The sequence below is a fragment of the Hypanus sabinus genome, unplaced genomic scaffold (genome assembly GCF_030144855.1).
Source record: "Hypanus sabinus isolate sHypSab1 unplaced genomic scaffold, sHypSab1.hap1 scaffold_382, whole genome shotgun sequence".
NCBI classification, from domain to species: Eukaryota; Metazoa; Chordata; class Chondrichthyes; order Myliobatiformes; family Dasyatidae; genus Hypanus; species Hypanus sabinus.
In genome coordinates this window covers 295,072-314,595 of record NW_026781273.1, presented here as the reverse complement: position 1 = coordinate 314,595, position 19,524 = coordinate 295,072, and the positions used below count along the sequence as shown (strand labels likewise).

At 46.7% G+C, this 19,524-nt stretch overlaps 1 protein-coding gene across 1 annotated transcript; it reads right to left on the bottom strand.

Annotated features, from left to right (window-relative positions):
• Positions 1-276: 276 nt before the first annotated feature.
• On the bottom strand, positions 277-17,991 carry LOC132388693 (NACHT, LRR and PYD domains-containing protein 3-like; the record flags this gene model as incomplete). Its single annotated transcript, XM_059961068.1, has 6 exons — positions 17,966-17,991; positions 17,673-17,764; positions 15,544-15,710; positions 5,647-5,818; positions 5,485-5,550; positions 277-1,181 (listed from the first exon to the last, which is right to left on the bottom strand). Coding segments are annotated over exons 1-6 (1,428 nt in total), but the record flags the coding sequence as incomplete, so codon positions are not given.
• Positions 17,992-19,524: the final 1,533 nt, after the last annotated feature.

The following is a 19,524-nucleotide window of genomic DNA, read 5'->3' as shown; positions in this document are numbered from 1 at the left end:
AAGCTCCATCAGGAACCCGGACAGGAACTGGGAAGGCTGCAGGTTGTAGTTGATCAAATCTCCACCTGTAAACACAATCTTCTTCTCGGACACTCCTCTGAAGGCCATCTGACCAACCCTGAGTAACACATCACGGGGGTTCTCAATCTCACGGCCATGGTTTTTCAGGATGTGGTAAATATAGTAGGAGTACAGTTGGGTGATGGTCTTGGGAATTCGCTGCAGGTCCCTGACTCTTTGTGTGAAGAAGGGGCCCAGTGCCAGAGCGAGGATCCAGCAATAGGAGGGGTTGTAGCTCATGGTGTACAGGATCTCATTCTCCTCCACGTGTTTGAAAACAGCTTCCGCCACCGTCTGATCTTCAAAATACCTGATGAAATATTCCTTCCGTTCCTCACCAACAAATCCCAGGATTTCAGCCCAGACACTGATATCCGCCTTTTCCAATAAATGTAACGCAGTGGGACGGGTGGTCACCAGCACTGAACACCCTGGGAGCAGCTTGCCCTGGATTAAACTGCACACAATATCAGACACATTGCACTTGAATTCAGGATCTGTGCACTGTGATTCTGTGTCTGTCCGACCATCAACAAAGTTGATTTTGTCCTTGAATTCATCCAATCCGTCGAATATGAACAGCAGTCCCTCTGTGTGTTTCCAGACCTCTCTCAGGATATTCCCAAAGTAGGGATAATGATGCAGAATCAGTTCCTTCAGGTTTATTCTGCAGTTAATGGTGTTTAAATCCCGGAATTTGAAACTGAAGACAAACTGGAATTGTTGGTATATCTTCCCCGTGGCCCAGTTGTAAACAATCTTTTGTACCATTGTTGTTTTCCCGATCCCTGGGACTCCGGCCAGTGCTGCGGACATCCCTGATTTGTTTCTAAAGATAGATCTTTTCAATTTTTGAACAAAACTCTTCTTGAATAACTGATCAGTCCGGATTTTTTCTAGCTTACCACGGAGATCTTTTTCTCTCCACTCCTCGTGATCTCTGCCTCTTGCCAGCAGCTCATGTTCCACCAGTGTCCGATCTCGAACAGTAGAAATGACCGTGAGCTCAGCGTATCGATCAACCAGCTGGAAAACCTTCACCTTCTCCCTCATCAGGATCGTGTTCACTCTCAGTGTTTCAGTCTCTGTCCGCAGAGTCTCCTTGTGTTTCTGTTGAACATCTTATGACGGACAGAAATAGGTTGTCAATGCCTGATCTGATGTATATGGAGCTCACAACATATACTCGTTAAAGACACTGTTTGGGTGAAATCGGGTGATCAGAGATTAGAGTGTCTGAAGATGAATGACGGCCCAGAAACATTTCTGATCTGATTCAGATCCGCTGTTAAAGGCTCCACTCTCCCCTCTGTTGGTAGTTTGCAGATTCCCCGGTGTTCCAGCGAGCACCAAGTGCACACGTGATTCTGGAGAGGAGAGTGTTGTGTGGAGCGGGTGGTTTCACTGCTTTCACTGCTCAGCTTCTGCTGAACTGTGCAACCCTACAGAGGGTAACGGGGGGGGGAGGGGGCATTTACTTGCTCTAATGACTTTTAGTTCTCTCACAATGGAACCCATGTTCTTGACACTCCTTTAGGATTAAGCTGTCAGTGCTGAGCCACAGAAAAGGAACATAATTTCAGTTTCCTTTTCCAGGCTGAGCCAGTCACGATGTGACACACCCCGCACTGGTCTACAGTCTCTTATTCTCTGAGGAGCTGGTACATGAACCCAGGCAATTCCCCGATGATGTGCGGAAGAGCAGGAAGCTGAAGAGGATGGCAGTGGTAACAGGGAACTCTAAAGTCAGGAGGGCAGGTCGGCGATTCTGTGGACACCGCTGGGACTTTGCCTCTCAGGTGCCATTGTCCGAAATGTTTCTGGACACGTTCACAATATACTGAGAAGGGAGGTTGAGCAGTCAGAAGTTGTGACAAACATTGGTAACAACAACGTAGGGAAGGGAAAAGGGAGGAGGTCTGGAAAACAGAACACAGGGGGTTAGGAAAAAAGCTGAGGAGCAGGAACTCAAAAGTAGTGATCTCAGGATTGCTGCCTTTGCAACCTGACAGTGGCAATAGGAAGAGAATGAGGTGGCAGAGAAATGTGTGGCAGAGCATTTGGAGCAGGGGGCAGGAATTCAGATTTCTGGATAATTGGGACCACTTCCAGGGTAGGTAGGACCTGTACAAAAGGCACGGGTTGCACGTGAATCCGATGAGGACCAATATTCTTATGGGCAGATTTACTGGAGCTGTTGGGAGTGTTTTACCCTAAAATGGCCGGGGGACCGGAACTAGGATGATAAAGCTGTGGATGAACCAGCAGGTTTACAAGTAGATGATGGGTTTAACATGAATGTAAGGACGGACAAGCCAATGACTGGGTTCAAATACAGACGGAGCAAACTGTTAAATTGTACCACATCGACAACATTCAAAAGGGTGGAGATGCTGGACTAAACGCATTATATTTAAATGCACGCAACATTCAGAATAAGGTGGACGAACTTTTGGTGCAATTAGAGATTGATCGGTATGATGTTGTGGGCATCACTGAGTCGTGGCTGAAAGAAGATCATAGTTGGGAGCTTAACGTTAGAAGATTTACATCTTATCGAAAGGACAGGCAGGAAGGCATAGGCGTTGGTGATGTGGCTGTGCTGGTTCGAGGTGGAATCACATCTGCAGAAAGAGGTGACATAGGGTTAGAGAATGTTGAAGCTTTGTGAGTGGAGATAGGAAACTGTAAGAGTTAAAAAAAGAAAGCTTTATGGGGATCCTATATTGGCCTGAAAATAGCGAATGTGTGGGGTTGAGATTGCAAAGTGAGTTGGAAAAGGCATGTGTTAAAGCCAATGACGCAGTTGTAATGAAGGACTTCAATGTGCACGGGGAATAAGAAAATCAAACAAACGTCAGGAATCAGATTGCAAGAGAGGGAATTTATTTAATGTGTTTCAGAGCAGCTTGTGCTTGAGACGACTCAGTGAAAGGCTGTCTTTGATTGGGTGTTGTGTAATAGCCCTGATCTTATGAGGGAGCTTAATGTAAAAGAACCATTAAGAGATAGTGATCATAATATGAGTGATTTCATAATACAGTTTGAGAGGGAGAAGCATAATTTACAGTATCAGTATCACAATGGAATAAAGCGAATTACAGAGGCAGGAGAGAGAAGCTTTCCCAGGTAGATTGGAGAAGGATACTAGCGGAGATGGCTGAAGCTTCTGGGAATAGGTCTCAAGTTGCAGGATGGATACGGCTCACGGAGGAAGTTCTAAAGTGGCACGTGTAGGCAACCATGGGTGACAATGGAAGTTAAGGATTGCATAAAGGCTGAGGAAAGGGCGTACAAGATAACAACAGTCAACTAAAAAAGCTATAAGTAGGGAAAAGATGAAATATGAGGGCAGAAAAGCCAATAATATAAAGCAGGATAATAAACACTTTCTTTCAGTTATATAAAATTAAAAGGGAGGTGAAAGTCCATGCTAGAACACTGGAGAATGTGCACTCTGCATATATCTTCACTGTTCCGGACGCTAGCAGTCTGCGAGTGACAGGCAGTAGGAGTGAGTGCCATTGCTATTACAAAAGAAAAACATCTCAGCATACTGAAAACTCTTAAGGTGCAAAGTCACCTGAGCCAGATGGACTGCATCCCAGAGATCTGAGAGAGGTTGCTGAAGGGATGACAACTGGATTGGTTATGATCTTTGAAGAATCACTTGATTCGGGCATGGTCCCGGAGGACTGGAAGATTGCTATTGTCACTCTGGTCTTTACGAAGGGAGGAAGGCAAAAGAAGGAACATTATAGGCCAGTTAGCCAAACCTCAGCGACTGGGAAAGAGTTGGAGTCTCTTATTAAGGTTGGGGTTTCGAGGTACTTGGAGACTAATGACAATATAAGTTAGCATGGTTTCTGTTGGAATTCATCCTGGAAGTAAGAGGCAGGGTGGACAAAGGAGTCAGTAGATCCCATTTACTTGGATTTTCAGAAGGCATTTGATAAGCTGCCGCACAGGAGTCTGCTTAACCAGATAAAAATCTATGGCGTCACAGGAAAGATACTGGTATGTGGAGCGGAATTGCTGACAGGCAGCAGACAGCGAGTGGGAATAAAAGGGGCCTTTTCTGATTGGCTGCCAGTGACCGGTGGTGTTCCTCAGGGATCAGTATTGGGACCGCTGACTTTCAGATTGTTTGTCAATGATTTAGATGATTGAATGTATGTATTTGTGGCAAAGTTTGCGGATGATACAAAGATAGGTGGAGGGGTCGGTAGTGCGATTGCAACAGGACTGAGACATATTGGAAAAATGGGCTAAAAGGTGGCAGATGGAATACATTGTTGGAAATGTATGATAATGCATTTTGGTGAAAGGAGTGGACTATTATCTAAATGGGCAGAAGGTCCAAGGATCAGAGGTGCAGAGCGACTTCAGAGGGACCTCGAAGCCTCGAGCAAAACTCACAGAAGATTAGTTTAAAGGTCAAGTCTGTGGTAAAGGTGGCAAAAAAGAGAATCGAATATAAATGCTGAGCCTTTACAGGACTGTATAGTCAGGCTGCACTACAGGAGTGTTGTCAACAGCTTTTCAGTACCTCTGAAAAGATGTGTGGTCATTAGAGAGAGTCCTGAGGAGATTCAGGAGGATGATTCCGGGAATGAAGGGGTTAACATATGGGGTGTGTTTTGGCAACTTTGGGCCAGTACTCATTGGAATTTTAAGGAATGCAAGGGAATCTCTTTTAAACCTGCAGAATGTTGAAAGGACCAGATAGGGTGGATGTGGAAAGGATGTTTCCTGTGGTCGGTGCATCCAGAACTAGGGGCCAAGGCCTCAAAATTGAGGGGCGATCCTTTACAACAGGTAAGGAGGACTCTTTGAGCCAGAGAATAATGACAGTCTACAAGGCTCTGCCTCAGACTGCAGTGGAGGCCGAGTCCATGGGTGTAATGAAGGCAGAAGTTCCTGATCGGTCAGGGCATCAAAGGATATGGCGAGAAGGCAGGTGTATGGTGTCGCGTAGAATCGGGAATCAGCCATGATGGAATGGCAGAGCAGACTGATGGACTGAATGGCCTAATGCTGCTCCCATGTCATGTTCTTATGCAGAAATAACAACAAATCTCGGCTCCACTTTGGACCGGAGGTGTGATATTTCCCTTGCTGGAGTTGGATGTTCCAATTGGAATGGTCTGGCTTCAGTTTTGTCAAATCTCCAGATATTCAACCCTACAGAAAAGGTGTTGTGACAAATGCAAATTGCATCCTGTCACAGCAACAAGACCCTGCCTCCCAGACTCTGTTGGTCTCTAAACAGGCCTCTAAAGACACGTATTCAGACTCTCAGAGTGAAATATCAACAAAAACCTGTCTCCCAGACTCTGACGGTCTATAAAAAGGCCTCTAAAGAGACGTATTCAGACTCTCTGACTGAAATACAGACTTTCAGATTTCCGTTCCATCACTTACCTTTCAGATGCTTGGGCACTTCAGAGAAACCCCGCTCAGTATCCATGTAGGCGAACTGGTCATCACCTGTTCAAACAGATTAACCTGCATGAAGTCTGTTCTGTGTAATACTGTAAATTCATCAACATTTACATCTGTAACACAGTGTATTGTTCACCCTACCACGTTCCTGTATTTCATTCAATATTCTGCTCAGCTTCGGTAAATGATGATGTAGTTTCACAAAGGATTCCCACATCACCCTCCGGGCCCCGGAGCCCCTCTCCATCACCAGATCCAGGAGTTGTTTGGAAGCTCCCGCTCGGTTTCCCTTCTCCGCGAGCTCAGTCACGCTCTGTAATGAACAATGGGGAATATATTGAGGAGCGAAGGGATCGGTATAAATCTACCCTGAACGTGGACTGACCCAGCTCAGCACAGATCACTAACAGCCATTGAAGTGTTCATAGCGGGGGAAAGATTTTAAAAGAAGCGAACGGGGTCAGACGGTACTTTCTGCGCCGCGGATGGCAAGGTAATTATCCATTTGGCAAGATTTAGGCGGAGCGGACATAGTGTGAGTAAGCCAGAGATAGAGTGGGGAGCTTAGTCTTGTGTCAGAGAGGGTTTGGTGAGCAGAGGCAGAGGCTTTAGGTAGATTTTATGTAATATTTTACCTCTTTTTCACGGTTAGAACAGTGGGAAAGCCAAGCAGGAGAGTGCAATGCTCTTCCTACAGGGTGCGGCAAGGGGAGACGTTCAATGTCCCCAATATCTACACCTTCAGGAATGCTTCTTACAGACTGTGCTAAGGAATTGGAGCTGGAGCTGGATGAACCCGGGATCATTCAAAAGGCTGAGAGGTTGACTGACAGGCTGTACAGGGAGGGTGCTATACCGAAGGCACAGGACACAGATAACTGGGTGACTGTAAGAAGGGGGAAGGGAGCAGGCAGCCACTGCAGGAAACTCCTCTGTAACAGGTATACGGATTTCAGTTTTGGGATATGGCCTAGCAGAGGACAGACACGGCGATTACGCCTCTGGCTCTGAGTGGCGCTTTTTGAGTCAGAAGGGATGAGAAGAGGTGGGTTGCACTCACAGGGGGAATTCAATGGTCCGGAGAACAGACTGGAGATTCTATTTATGAGAACAAGTTTTCTGGATGGTGTCTTGCCAAGGTCAGAGATACCTTGCATCGAGTCTGAAACTTTCTTCAGGAAAGGGTGAGCTGCTGAGGTCGTGGTTCACGTTGGTACCAATGACGAGAGTAGGAATTGTAATGAGGTCCTGCAAAGTGATTTCATGGAGTTCGGGGTAAGCTGAAAGGGCAGGTACTCTAGTGCTATGTTCTCAGGATTGCTACCCATAAAAGATGCGAATGAGGCCTGAAATAGCACGACAATATAGACTAACGTGTGGCTGATGAGATGGTGCATTATGGAGGGCTTCAGATATTTGGATGATGGGGCACTCTTCCAAGGAAGATGGGACCTGTAGAGACATGATCGTTTCCTAGCCAAACTAGTGGGGGACTGATAACCTTGTGGGAAGGGTCGTTAGTGGCATCGGGATGGGGTGGTGTTAAACTCGAGTTTCAGGGCAATGAAGAACTAGTCCGGATAATGGAGTGAAATATGTTGTGAAGTCAACTTACAGAGTCAGGACACTAAACATAGTGAAACTAATGTTCTGAGTTGCATATTATTTCAATGCAAGGAGGAAAGGTAGATGAGCCTAGAGCATTGGTTAGCACATTGAATAACAGCATTGTAACCATTGATGTGATTTGGTAGGAAGAGGTGTAGTCTGGCTTTTCAGCACTCCAGCGTACCGTTGCGTTAGAACTGATTCAATGGAGCGGGAGGAATTAAAGAAGGAGAAGTGGCATCACTAGTCAGGAAAACTGTCCCTGCATTGCTCAGACAGGACAAACTGGAGGGCTCGTCTACTGAGACTGCATGGGTGAAACTGAACATTAAAACAAAGTGATGGGATTATATTATAGCGCACCCAACAGTCAATGGATTTAGAGGATCAAATTTGTTGAGAGATCACAGATAGTTGCAAGAAACAGAAGGTTATGACGGTAGATAATTTTAACTTCCCATTTATCGACTGGGACACCCTTATTGTGAAGGGCTGGATGTGACAGTGCTGATCAAATGAGTTCAAGGAAGTTTCTGTAATCAATATATTGAGGTTGTGGCGACTCATTTCCTAGCGTATCCGAACCGACTCACAATTAGATAGCCTACGGGGGTTTGCGAGCACAGAGCTTTGGAGCCTCTTCGCCATGGGGGGGGGGGGGGGGCGGTTGACAGAGGCTTAAAAGTGAGGCTGAAGTTTTCGAATAAAGTTTTTTCCTTCGACTGCAGTTACCGACTCCGTGTCGTAATTTTAGCGCTGCGTGTAGCACACCGCTACAATTGGTGACCCCGACGGTCCAAACGATTTTTGGACCATAAATGACCGACGCCGCCTCTGTTCCTCCGGTTTCGTTGAAACTGCCGGGTTTCTGGACACAGCGCCCGGACCTATGGTTCCAGCAAGCCGAAGCCCAATTCCACGTTCGCCGGATCACCTCAGAAGACACCCGCTACTACTACGTGTTGAGCTCCCTCGACCAGGACACAGCGGCCCAGGTCGCGGAGTTCGTACAGTCGCCCCCGGCAGACGGCAAGTACACGGAATTCAAAGCCGTGCTCCTCAGGACTTTCGGACTCTCACGGCGCGAGCGGGCTGCCCGTTTACTGCACCTGGATGGCTTGGGAGACAGACCTCCATCGGCTTTAATGAATGAGATGTTGTCTCTCGCCGGCGGACACACACCCTGCCTCATGTTTGAGCAGGCATTCCTGGAGCAGCTGCCCGAGGACATCCGCCTGCTGCTGTCCGACGCGGATTTCAGTGACCCCCGGAAGGTGGCAGCCCGGGCGGACTTGCTGTGGAACGCCAAAAAGGTGAGCGGGGCGTCCATCGCACGGATCTCCCAGCCCCGCTCCCGGCAGCAAACCAGTCCAGGCCCGGCCGCAGAGCCCGCCAACCCCCGGCCCAATGAACACTGGTGCTTCTACCACCAGCGGTGTGGTGCAGAAGCCCGCCGTTGTCGCCCGCCCTGCAAGTTCCCGGGAAACGCCAGGGTCAGCCGCCGCTGATGGCTACGGCGGCTGGCCATCTGGATAGACTCCTGTATGTGTGGGATAGAAGGTCGGGACGCCGGTTTTTGGTCGATACTGGGGCTGAGATCAGCGTTTTACCTCCGACGGGTTACGCCACCCGCAGCAGGGCACCGGGTCCCCCCCTGAGGGCCGTGAATGGCAGCACCGTAAGGACCTATGGCACCCGCCAGGTGCAGCTACTGTTCGGCTCCAGCCAGTTCACGTGGGACTTCACACTGGCCGCCGTAGCCCAACCGCTTCTGGGTGCGGATTTTTTGCGGGCTCACAGCCTGCTGGTCGACCTGCCCAGGAAGAGACTGGTACACGCCGAGACCTTTCAGACGTTCTCCCTGGGTGCAGCCCAGTTGCCAGCCCCTCACCTCGGCTCCATCACGCTGTCCGACAACGACTTCACCAGGGTCCTGGCGGAGTTCCCATCGGTTCTGGCACCGCAGTTCACAGCAGCCATGCCCAGGCACGGCGTACAGCACCACATCCCGACCCAGGGACCACCCCTCCATGCCCGTGCTCGGCGGCTTCCCCCGGACAAGCTCCGACTGGCGAAGGAGGAGTTCCAGAGAATGGAGGAATTGGGGATCATCCGGCGGTCCGACAGCCCATGGGCTTCCCCCCTGCACATGGTGACCAAAGCGACGGGGGGCTGGAGACCGTGCGGCGACTACCGCAGGCTGAACGAGGCTACCACACCGGACCGCTACCCTGTGCCGCACATTCAAGACTTTGCGGCAAACCTGCACGGCGCACGGATCTTCTCCAAGGTAGACCTCGTCCGAGGGTACCATCAAATCCCGATGCATCCTGACGACGTCCCCAAAACGGCTCTCATCACCCCATTCGGCCTTTTCGAGTTCCTCCGCATGCCGTTCGGCCTGAGGAATGCCGCACAGCGGTTAATGGACGCGGTGGGACGGGACCTGGACTTCGCGTTCATCTATTTGGATGACATCCTCATAGCCAGCGGCAGTCATCAGGAGCACCTGTCCCACCTCCGTCAACTCTGCGCCCGACTGAGTGAGTACGGTCTTACAATCAACCCTGCCAAATGGCAGTTCGGACTCGATACCATTGACTTCCTGGGCCACAGAATTACTAAAGACGGGGCAACCCCTCTGCCCGCTAAGGTAGATGCGGTCCGCCACTTCCCCCGACCCACCACGATCAAAGGCCTTCAGGAATTCGTAGGTATGGTCAATTTCTACCGCCGCTTCCTCCCTTCAGCTGCCCGGATCATGCGCCCCCTGTTCGCCCTGATGTCAGGTCCGAGCAAGGACATTACCTGGGACGAGGAGTCCGCCGCCGCTTTCGTTCAAACGAAGGAAGCTTTGGCTGACGCCGCAATGCTAGTACATCCCAGAATGGACACCCCTACCAGCCCCAAGGGGGCAAGAGGAAGAACCCGCAGCAGTCCTGGGCAGACTTCGCAAGAAGCTCGGTAACCTGGCCCCCATACCCACTTCACAGCATGGGCGGCACCCGACCTGCGTACCCAAAGACCTACAGAACTGTAAGTTTGTGTTTGTATGAAGGGGCGGGCATCGGCCACCGCTGCAGCGGCCATACGAGGGGCCGTTTATGGTGCTCCGGAACAACGGGTCCACGTTCGTGCTGGACGTTGGGGGGAAGGAGGAGGTTTTCACGGTGGACCGCCTCAAGACGGCCCATGTGGACCTGGCGCAACCGGCCGAGTTTCCGGCGCCTCGGCGCAGAGGCCGACCTCCCAAGCAGGTTCTGGCCCAGACTGTGGACATTGGGGGGTGTATCGCCGGTTCTGGGGTGGGGGGGGGGGTTATGTGGCGACTCATTTCCTAGCGTATCCGAACCGACTCACAATTAGATAGCCTACGGGAGTTTGCGAGCACAGAGCTTTGGAGCCTCTTCGCCATGGGGGGCCGGTTGACAGAGGCTTAAAAGTGAGGCTGAAGTTTTCGAATAAAGTTTTTTCCTTCGACTGCAGTTACCGACTCCGTGTCGTAATTTTAGCGCTGCGTGTAGCACACCGCTACAAGGTCATAACTATAGTCAGTGCGTACAGGAATTCTATTAGGGAACACGACAGTGCAAGTGACAGACATGTGTGCAGGTAAACACTATGGATCTGGTGCCATTAGATTAAACATCATTATGGAACATGGTAGGTCTGGTCTTCGGGTTAAGAATCTAAATTGGAGAAAGGCCCATTTTAATGGTATTTGAAAGGATCTGACGAAAGTGGAATGGACAGGTTGTGCTTGCTAAGTGTGAGGCCTCCAAAACTAAGATTTTGAGAGTGCAGAGTTTGAATGCATAAGTGACCATAAGTACAGAGTTTGAATGTTTGTGACGGAATAAAAGGCAGGGGTAACATGTTTAGGGACTCGAAGGGTCAAATGAGGTGCTTGGTAAGTACAAGAAGTGCAAGCGTTACTAAAGGAGGAAATCAGGAGTGCTAAATTACGGCATGAGTTTGCTCTAGTAGACAAGGGAAAAGAGAATCTCAAACTCTTCATCAAATATATTTGGAACAAAAGTATACCAATGGACAAAATTGGTCTTGAAGTTCAGAGCGGGCCTTTATGCATGAAGCTTAAAATGATGGGGGAGATTTAAATTGGGTTTTTTTGCATTAATATTTACTCAGGAGATAAACAGATTCTTTAAAACGAAGAATGAAATCATGGATTCTACACAGAGTATGGATGAGGAGATATTTACTGTCTTGATGCAGATTAGGGAGGATAAATCCCTCGGGCTTTCCTTCGTACCACATTTGAGGCTAGTTCAGAGATTGCAGGTGCTCCAGTAAAGGTATTTAAAACGTCGGGTCGGATGCGGAAGTGTTGATGGGTAGCTAATGTTGTTCTGCTGTTTGAAAAGACTGTAAGAATAAACCAGGGAATCACAGGTTGGTGAGGCTAACACCAGTGATGGTAAAGTTATTGGCATGATTTCTAAGGGACTGAATATGAGTATGTTCCAAGACAAGCATTGATCAGGGATGGCCAACACTGATTTGTGCCTGGTGGATCCCGTTTAACCAATCTTATAGCTTCTCGAGGAAGTTACAAAGCAAATAATGAAAACAAGTCAGTGAATGATGTTTACATGAACTTCAGCAAGGCCATTGACAAGGTCCCTAATGGGAGCCTGGTCAATAAGATTAAGTCGCTTGTCATTCATGACATGGCCGCAAGTTAGTTTAGATATTGGATACGCGAGAGAAGCTAAGAGAGGTGGTAGAGATTTGCTTCTCTGACTGGAGTTCTATGACTTGTAGTGTGCGGCAGCGATCTGTACTGTGTATGGTGTTGCCTGTCATATATATCAACGCTCTGGATGATAATGTGGTAAACCGGGTCATCGAATCTGTGGAAGACACCAAGGTACTGACAGCGAGGCAGGTTATCAGAGCTTGCAGTGTGAAATGGAACACCTGGAAAAAGGTGGAATGGAGATTGGGAGATAGAACTTAATGAAGACACGTGTGAGGTGTTGCACTTTTTGAGAACAAACCACGAAAACACTAAGGCATTGAGTGGTAGGACATTGAGTAGTGCGGTAAAACTAAGGTATCAGGGAATACAGCTCCAAAATTTCTTGAAATTGTTGTCGAAGGTAGATGGCGTTGTAATGCTTTTAGGACATGGGTCTTCATAAATCAAAATATTGTAAACAGAAGTTGGGATATTATGTCAAAATTGATGTTGCAGAGGCTAATTTGAAGCTACTTCTCAGAAGGATATAATAAGATTGAACGAGTGCAGAAAAAATACAGATTGTTCCTCGGACTTGACCTGAGATATAGGGAAAGTGTGAATAGGTTAGGGCATTACTCCATAGAGTGTAGGTGGACCAGGAGAGGTGTGATAGAGGAATACACGTTTATAAAAGGTATAGATAGAGTAAATGTGAAAAGGCATTTACTACTGAGGTTGGTTGGGACTGGAATTAGAGATCATGTGGTAACGATGACAGGTGAAAGGCAATATGAGGGGAACCTGTTCACTCAGACGTTGCTGATTGTATGTAACGTGCTGCCATCGGAATAAGTCGATGTATATTCGATTTGAGCATTTAAGATCAATTTGGATAAGTTCATTCAATGGGTGAGCGATGGACGTCTCCAGTCCGAGATTTAGGCCAGTTAGAAGAGTGGGCTGAAAGATGGCAGATGGAGTTTAATGCTGATAAATGTGAGGTGCTACATTTTGGTAGGAATAATCCAAATAAGACACAAGGTATATGGTAGGGCATTGAAGAATGCAGTAGACAAGAGTGATTTCTAATAATGGTGCATAGTTCCCTGAAGGTGGAATCTCATGTGGATAGGGTGGTGAAGAAACCTTTTGGTATGTTGTCCTTTATAAATCAGATCATTCAGTATAGGAGATGGGATGCAATGTTAAAATTGTACAAGGAATTGGTGAGGCTGATTTTGGAGTATTATGTACAGTTCTGGTCACAGAATTATAGGAAAGATGTCAACAAAATATAGAGAATACAGAGAAAATTTATTAGTATGTTACGTGGGTTTCAGCACCTAAGTTACAGGGAAAGATTGAACAATGGCCTACTCCTGCACCTATTTTCTATGTTTCTATGTTTAAGTTAGGTCTTTATTCTTTGGAGCATAGAAGGTTGAGGGGCGACTTGATAGAGGTATTTAAATTATGAGGGGGATAGATAGAGTTGACGCAGATAGGCTTTTTCCATTGAGAGTAGGAGAGATTCAAACAAGGGGACATGAATTGCGAGTTACGGGGCAAAAGTTTATGGGTAACATGAGGGGGAACTTCTTTACTCAGAGAGTGGTGGCTGTGTGGAACGAGCTTCCAGTAGAAGTGGTAGAGACAGGTTCGGTATTGTCATTTAAAGTAACACTGGATAGGTATATGGACAGGAAAGGAATGAAGGGTTATGGGCTGAGTGCGGGTTGGTGACATTAGGTGGGTGTAAGCATCGGCACAGACTGGAAGGGCCGAGTTGGCCTGTTTCTGTTGTTGTATGGTTATATGAAAGCAAGTCAGTGCATGTTGAGCACATGGACTTCAGCAAGGCACTTGACAAGGTCCCTCATGAGAGCTTGGTCAATAAGATTTGGTAGTAAGTTGGTTTTGATATTGAATTCGCGACAGAAGTTGAGAGATGTAGTAGAGATTTGCTTCTCTGACTGGAGGTCTATGACTAGTGGTGTGCGACAGGGATCTGTACTGTGTCTGGTGTTGTCTGTCATATATATCAACGCTCTGGATGATAATGTGGTAAACCGGGTCATCAAATCTGTGGAAGACACCAAGTAGTGACAGCCAGGAAGATTGTTAGACTTGCAGCGGGACTTCGAACAGATGGAAAAGCGTGGAATGGAAACTGGCAAATAGAATTTAATGAAAGCAAGTTACGGTGTTGCACTTTTTGAGGACAATCCATGATAACACTGAGACATTGAACGGAAGGACCATCAGCAGTGCAGTAAAACCAAGATATCAGGGAATACAGATCGAACATTTGTTGCAAGTGTTGTCGAAGGTAGATGGCGTTGCTTTTAGGACGTAGGCCAATAAATTAAAATATTGAATACTTAAGTTGCAATGTTATGTGGAAATTGATGCTGCAGAGGCTTAATATGGAGCAATATGACCTCTCGGAAGGATAGCGGTAAGGTTTAGAGTGCAGAATAATTTACATGATGTTGCCCGGTCCTGAGGTCCGGTGATACAGGGAAAGCTTGAATAGGTTAGGGCATTATTCCACAGAATGTAGCAATATCAGGCGAGAGGTGATAGAGGTATTGTCATGACCGCAGAGCAGGGATCCTATCGCAGACCAAGTACTGTGCACACAGCAATATTAATTGAGGAGCAAATCCCGAGGTGCAAACAAATTCGGCGTCAAAGTTAAGGCAGAGATCAAAGCCTCCAGAGAAATCCAAAAATCAGAATCGGGAATCAGGCAGAGTCGACATTCAGACCGACGGAGTACAGATACGAATTCTGGAAAAGCTCAGGAAAATTCACTGGCAGAATCTGGCAACAAACAGGTGAAAACATAGGACTGAAATACACTGAGCAATAAACAGAGAGGCAGATGATAGGTGGAGCACAATGAGACACAGGTGGCAGCGATACGGGCAATAATGAGAAACAGATGAGAGACGGAGTACTCAGTAATACAGAGGCCGGAGTAGAGTAGGAGCGGGGACAGTAGCACTTGGCAACACAAAACCACAGACTGACAGCTGTGGGGAAAACACACAAAAACTGGAGGTACTGACAGGCATACAAGTGTAGCTGCAGATGCTTGGAATATTTTCAGTGATACTAAATTTTGTACTTCTCAGTACTAACAGCATGTGCTGTGGTAATTACAAACTTAAATCGGAACAGTTACAAGGAACAGAAGGTAACTGAACCATGAGGCATGTTGAGAGATGGATCAAAAAATGGTCAGCAGTTCAAATGAGAGACGATGGTCAGTGTTGCCTGGTCAGTTGAAAATGGGTTTGAAGTCAGACTTGTGAACTGAGCTGAGACATAAGTCATAAGATAAATTTGATCTGTGGTTAAAAAAAAACGTGGGTCATCAGGAGATCACAGATTGGTGAATGGCCATTAAGGCTGAACGTTTGGAACATGATGTGATGTCTGAGTGGTGTAAAGTGGTTTCCTGTCCACTTGCAATGTCCGCTAAGTGTGATATTACTGAAGTCACCTGTTAATCATTGTCTGTACCCTAACTTGTCCAAAAATGAATGTGTTCAGTAAACTGGACAGAGGTGAATAAAGGTTCAGTGTTTCTGCAAACAAAAACTCTTTTTTTTTTATCTTAACCACAGGCATTGCGGGATTTTCATAGTTACACTGGTTTTGTCGGTCTGTGATTGACTTAGTAGAATCTACACTCAGTCTATGTTCTTTCCACTTACGTGATACTCCTGCCCGGTGAAGTGATCCTCGCCCTTTAACATGAAGCTGACTTCCTCCACACCCTCCTCAATCGACTGCTCCAGTCGCTCCATGTAGAATCTCGTCAACTGGAACAGTTGGTGATCCTCACAATTTGACAGGAAGGCGGAGATGCTGGAGTTCAGATCTGTAAAATAGTAGATGTATCATGCATATGCGGACACGATGCCAATTGAAACCAAACCCATATTCAGGAACAGGGTCAATATCCCTCCGTTCCCGGCCGACTCATGAGTTCAAACGCCTCTCAGATGCTGCTGAGTATCTTTTTCCAGTCCCTCCCTCGGCAGCTTATTCCAGACACCGATCACTCTCTGTGGAAAACATGCGTCCTAAATCCCCTTTAAACGTTACCCTCTAACATTTGCAGAGTCACAGACTACCGCATTTATGGCTATCATGAATTCAATAACTTCTCTAAGATTGAGGCCTCAGTCTCCGTCACTCCAGAGAAAACAATCCAAGCTTGATCGACCTCTCCCGGAAGCCAATATTCTGTAATCATGGTCAAACTCGTCTGCACCCTCGCCAGATCATTCTCGTGATGTGGTTACCAGATTTGTGCTCAATACTGAGCTTGTCTCTTAACCAGCGTTCATCCAGCTTCAGCACAACTTTCAAAAATACATACTCACACATCATCTCGTCGTTAGCACACTACCAATTGTGTTGCCACTTTCAGGGATCTATGCACATCCATCACAAGACCCGTCCGTACATCAGCCTTCCTAAAGGCCCCAGCATTCACTGTGCACATCGCTCACGAACTTGACCTCCCAAAGTGAAACTGCTCACATTTGCCCGGATTAACTGTACCTGGTGTCTCTATGTTCATATTTCTAATTGGATGCTGAACACTTTGACAACAGTCCCGAATTTACTCAACTCCGCCAACTAGTCATTTTGACTAATACATAGTGTACCATTGACTTATTTACATAAGTTATTAACTTCTTTACTCAGAGAGTGGTAGCTGTGTGGAATGAGCTTCCAGTAGGAGTGGTAGAGGCAGGTTCGGTATTGTCATTTAAAGTAACATTGGATAGGTATATGGACAGGAAAGGAATGGAGGGTTATGGGCTGAGTGCGGACCAGTGGGACTAGGTGAGAGTAAGCGTTCGGCACGGACTAGAAGGGCCGAGATGGCCTGTTTCTGTGCTGTAATCTTTATATGGTTATACGTCACACACGACGTATCGCGGGTCTGTAAATCGACGAACCAGTTCACATAAGTGATTCTATATATAATCATTTTGAAAAACACATAGTTTATTATTAAGTTATTTATCCCACACGCGACACATAATGAGCCAGTGATCCTTGCGGAGACTACTGATCACAGACCATCACCCAGAAGAACGCTCCTCCAGTCCTGACTCTATTGTATGTGACCAAGACGAAACTGAAATCAATGTACAAAGTCTCCACTGAAGATTGCTCAACCCACAACGTCAATTGTCCATTTCCCTCTATCGGTGCTGCCTGATCTACTGAGCTCCTCGCAGCATTTTGTGCATCGCCCTCTCTACTTACCCTCTTGTTTTATTTTTATCCTATTCGCCAAGGACATTTCATTGCTTCAGTGGTCCCCTCAGATTCCCTGTTTAATTTTTCTTCTGCTCGCTGTCTCCTACACGCGGCCTATTCTCCCAGAATAGCACGGTCTTTAACACCGCCACAGAAAACAGACACGGGAGAACTCCCCGTATCTCCATGCTGCATCAATTCGAAAACCCGAAAATAACATCTGTATCTCTCATTGGCTGTTAGAGGCATTTCCCATATCAGGATGTACCAGATACTGACAGAAATTGCCCAGTTTCGCCCGCATCCACCGTATCCTTCTCCTTTCACTCAGGTGAAGATTTGCACGGTGAGCGGAGTGATTCGACCATTCCCGTTGTTAGGTCCCTGCGCTGGACCTGGTGAATTCTTCCAGTGCTCAAGGTCGCTTTAACAGTAGGAGCAATGACCCCATTTGATGCCACTTTTTCAGTGCCCCTTTTGCACCCAAGTTTATTCCTATGATGGTTTGACTACACATGTACCATCAGGACAGAGTTTTAATGAGAGATACCAGTGAACATACCTGTGTGCATTCTGAATTTGACTAACGTTGCTGGATTGTCGTCTTCTTGTCCGCGTTTCGGGTTGAAAAAAGAACCACCTACTGGCCATGATCTGAATTACACAAAAAAGCAGAATGAGTCAGTTATTCATAGTTTAAAATGAAATAATTTAATGAATAATTCAAAGCACTTCTGTAAGGTCGCTGCTCAGTCTCCTACATTCCGTGGAGTAAAGACGGAGTGCCCATCCTCTCCCCGGAACTGAGGCCTTCTGGCCCTGACACACTCTCTCAAATCTTCTCTGCACTCTTACCTCTTTAACCAAACCTTTTCAAACATAATGGCTAGAACTATACTTTACATTGCAAATACAGTCTCACCAATAAATTATACAATGGCACCATGGTGGTCAACGCAAGACTTTACAGTTCGAACAACCCGGTTGCAATTCCCGCCGCTGCCTCTAAGAGTTCCCAGGTGTTATCTGTGATCGTATGGGTTTTTCCGGATGATCCGGTTGCCCTCCACAGTCTTAAGAGGTAATTGGTTAATCGGTCATTGTAAATTGTCCTGTGTCTAAACTATGATTAGATCGTGGGACTTAAAGCGTGGCGAGACTTACTGTATCTCAAAAAAATATATAATCATGTCGCATCTCCTGCACTCAGGCCCTGACTGTTGTAGGACGGCATGGTAAACACCTCTTCACCATCCTGCTTCGCCACGTTGAGCGAACTTTGCATTTATACTCCTCGGTCTCTCTGGTCTCCGAAAATCTCGCACCGTGAGATGCTTGTGGTGATGTTCAAGATGAAACTGAAAAGCACCAGGAAAACCAACGTACCAGTAAAGTTTAATGTTGAGATCATCCCTCAAGAATATGCCATGGAGTTGAAGAACAGATTTATGGACTAAAGCTGGTAGAGAGAAAGGCAAAAGAGCCTTAGATAGAAAAGTGTTTTGATCACACACACACACACACATACACACACACACACACACACACACACACACACACACACACACACACACACACACACACACACACACACACACACACACACATACAATGTAGATTGGAACAAATATCTCCAAATGAGCACAACGTTCAAGAAGTTAGGAAGGAAAGACACGGCAACTTACTTGAAGGGGAGCTGTAAAGAAGCTGATGAAACCAACAGAATTGGTAAAACGAGAGTTTTTATGATGTTGTAGCTATTAGTGAAACATGGTTGCAAGAAGGATGTGATTGGCAACTAAATATTCCTGGATTTAGTTGCTTCAGGTGTGATAGAGTAGGAGGGGCCAGAGGAGGAGGTGTTGCATTGCTTGTCCGAGAAAATCTTATTACGGTGCTTTGGAAGGGTAGATGAGAGAGTTCCTCTAGGGAGGCTATTTCGGTGGAATTGAGGAATGGAAAAGGAGTAGTAACATTGATGGGAGTGTATTATAGGACACCTAATGGGGAGCGTGAGTTGGAAGAGCAAATGTGTAAGGAGATAGCAGATATTTGTAGTAAACACAAGACGGTGATTGTGGGAGATTTTAATTTTCCACACATAGGTTGGGAAGAGCATTCTGTAAAAGTGCTGGATGGTTTAGAGTTTGTGAAATGTGTGCAAGGTAGTTTTTTGCAACAATACATATAAGTAAGGACTTGAGATGGGGCAGTGTTGGATCTCCTGTTAGGGAATGTGATAGGTCAGCTGACAGATGTATGTGTTGGGTAGCACTTCGGGTCCAGTGATCACAATAGCATTAGCTTCAATATAATTATGGAGAAGGACAGGACTGGACCTAGAGTTGAGATTTTTGATTGGAGAAAGGCGAACTTTGAGGAGGTGCGAAGGGATTTAGAGAGAGTGGATTGGG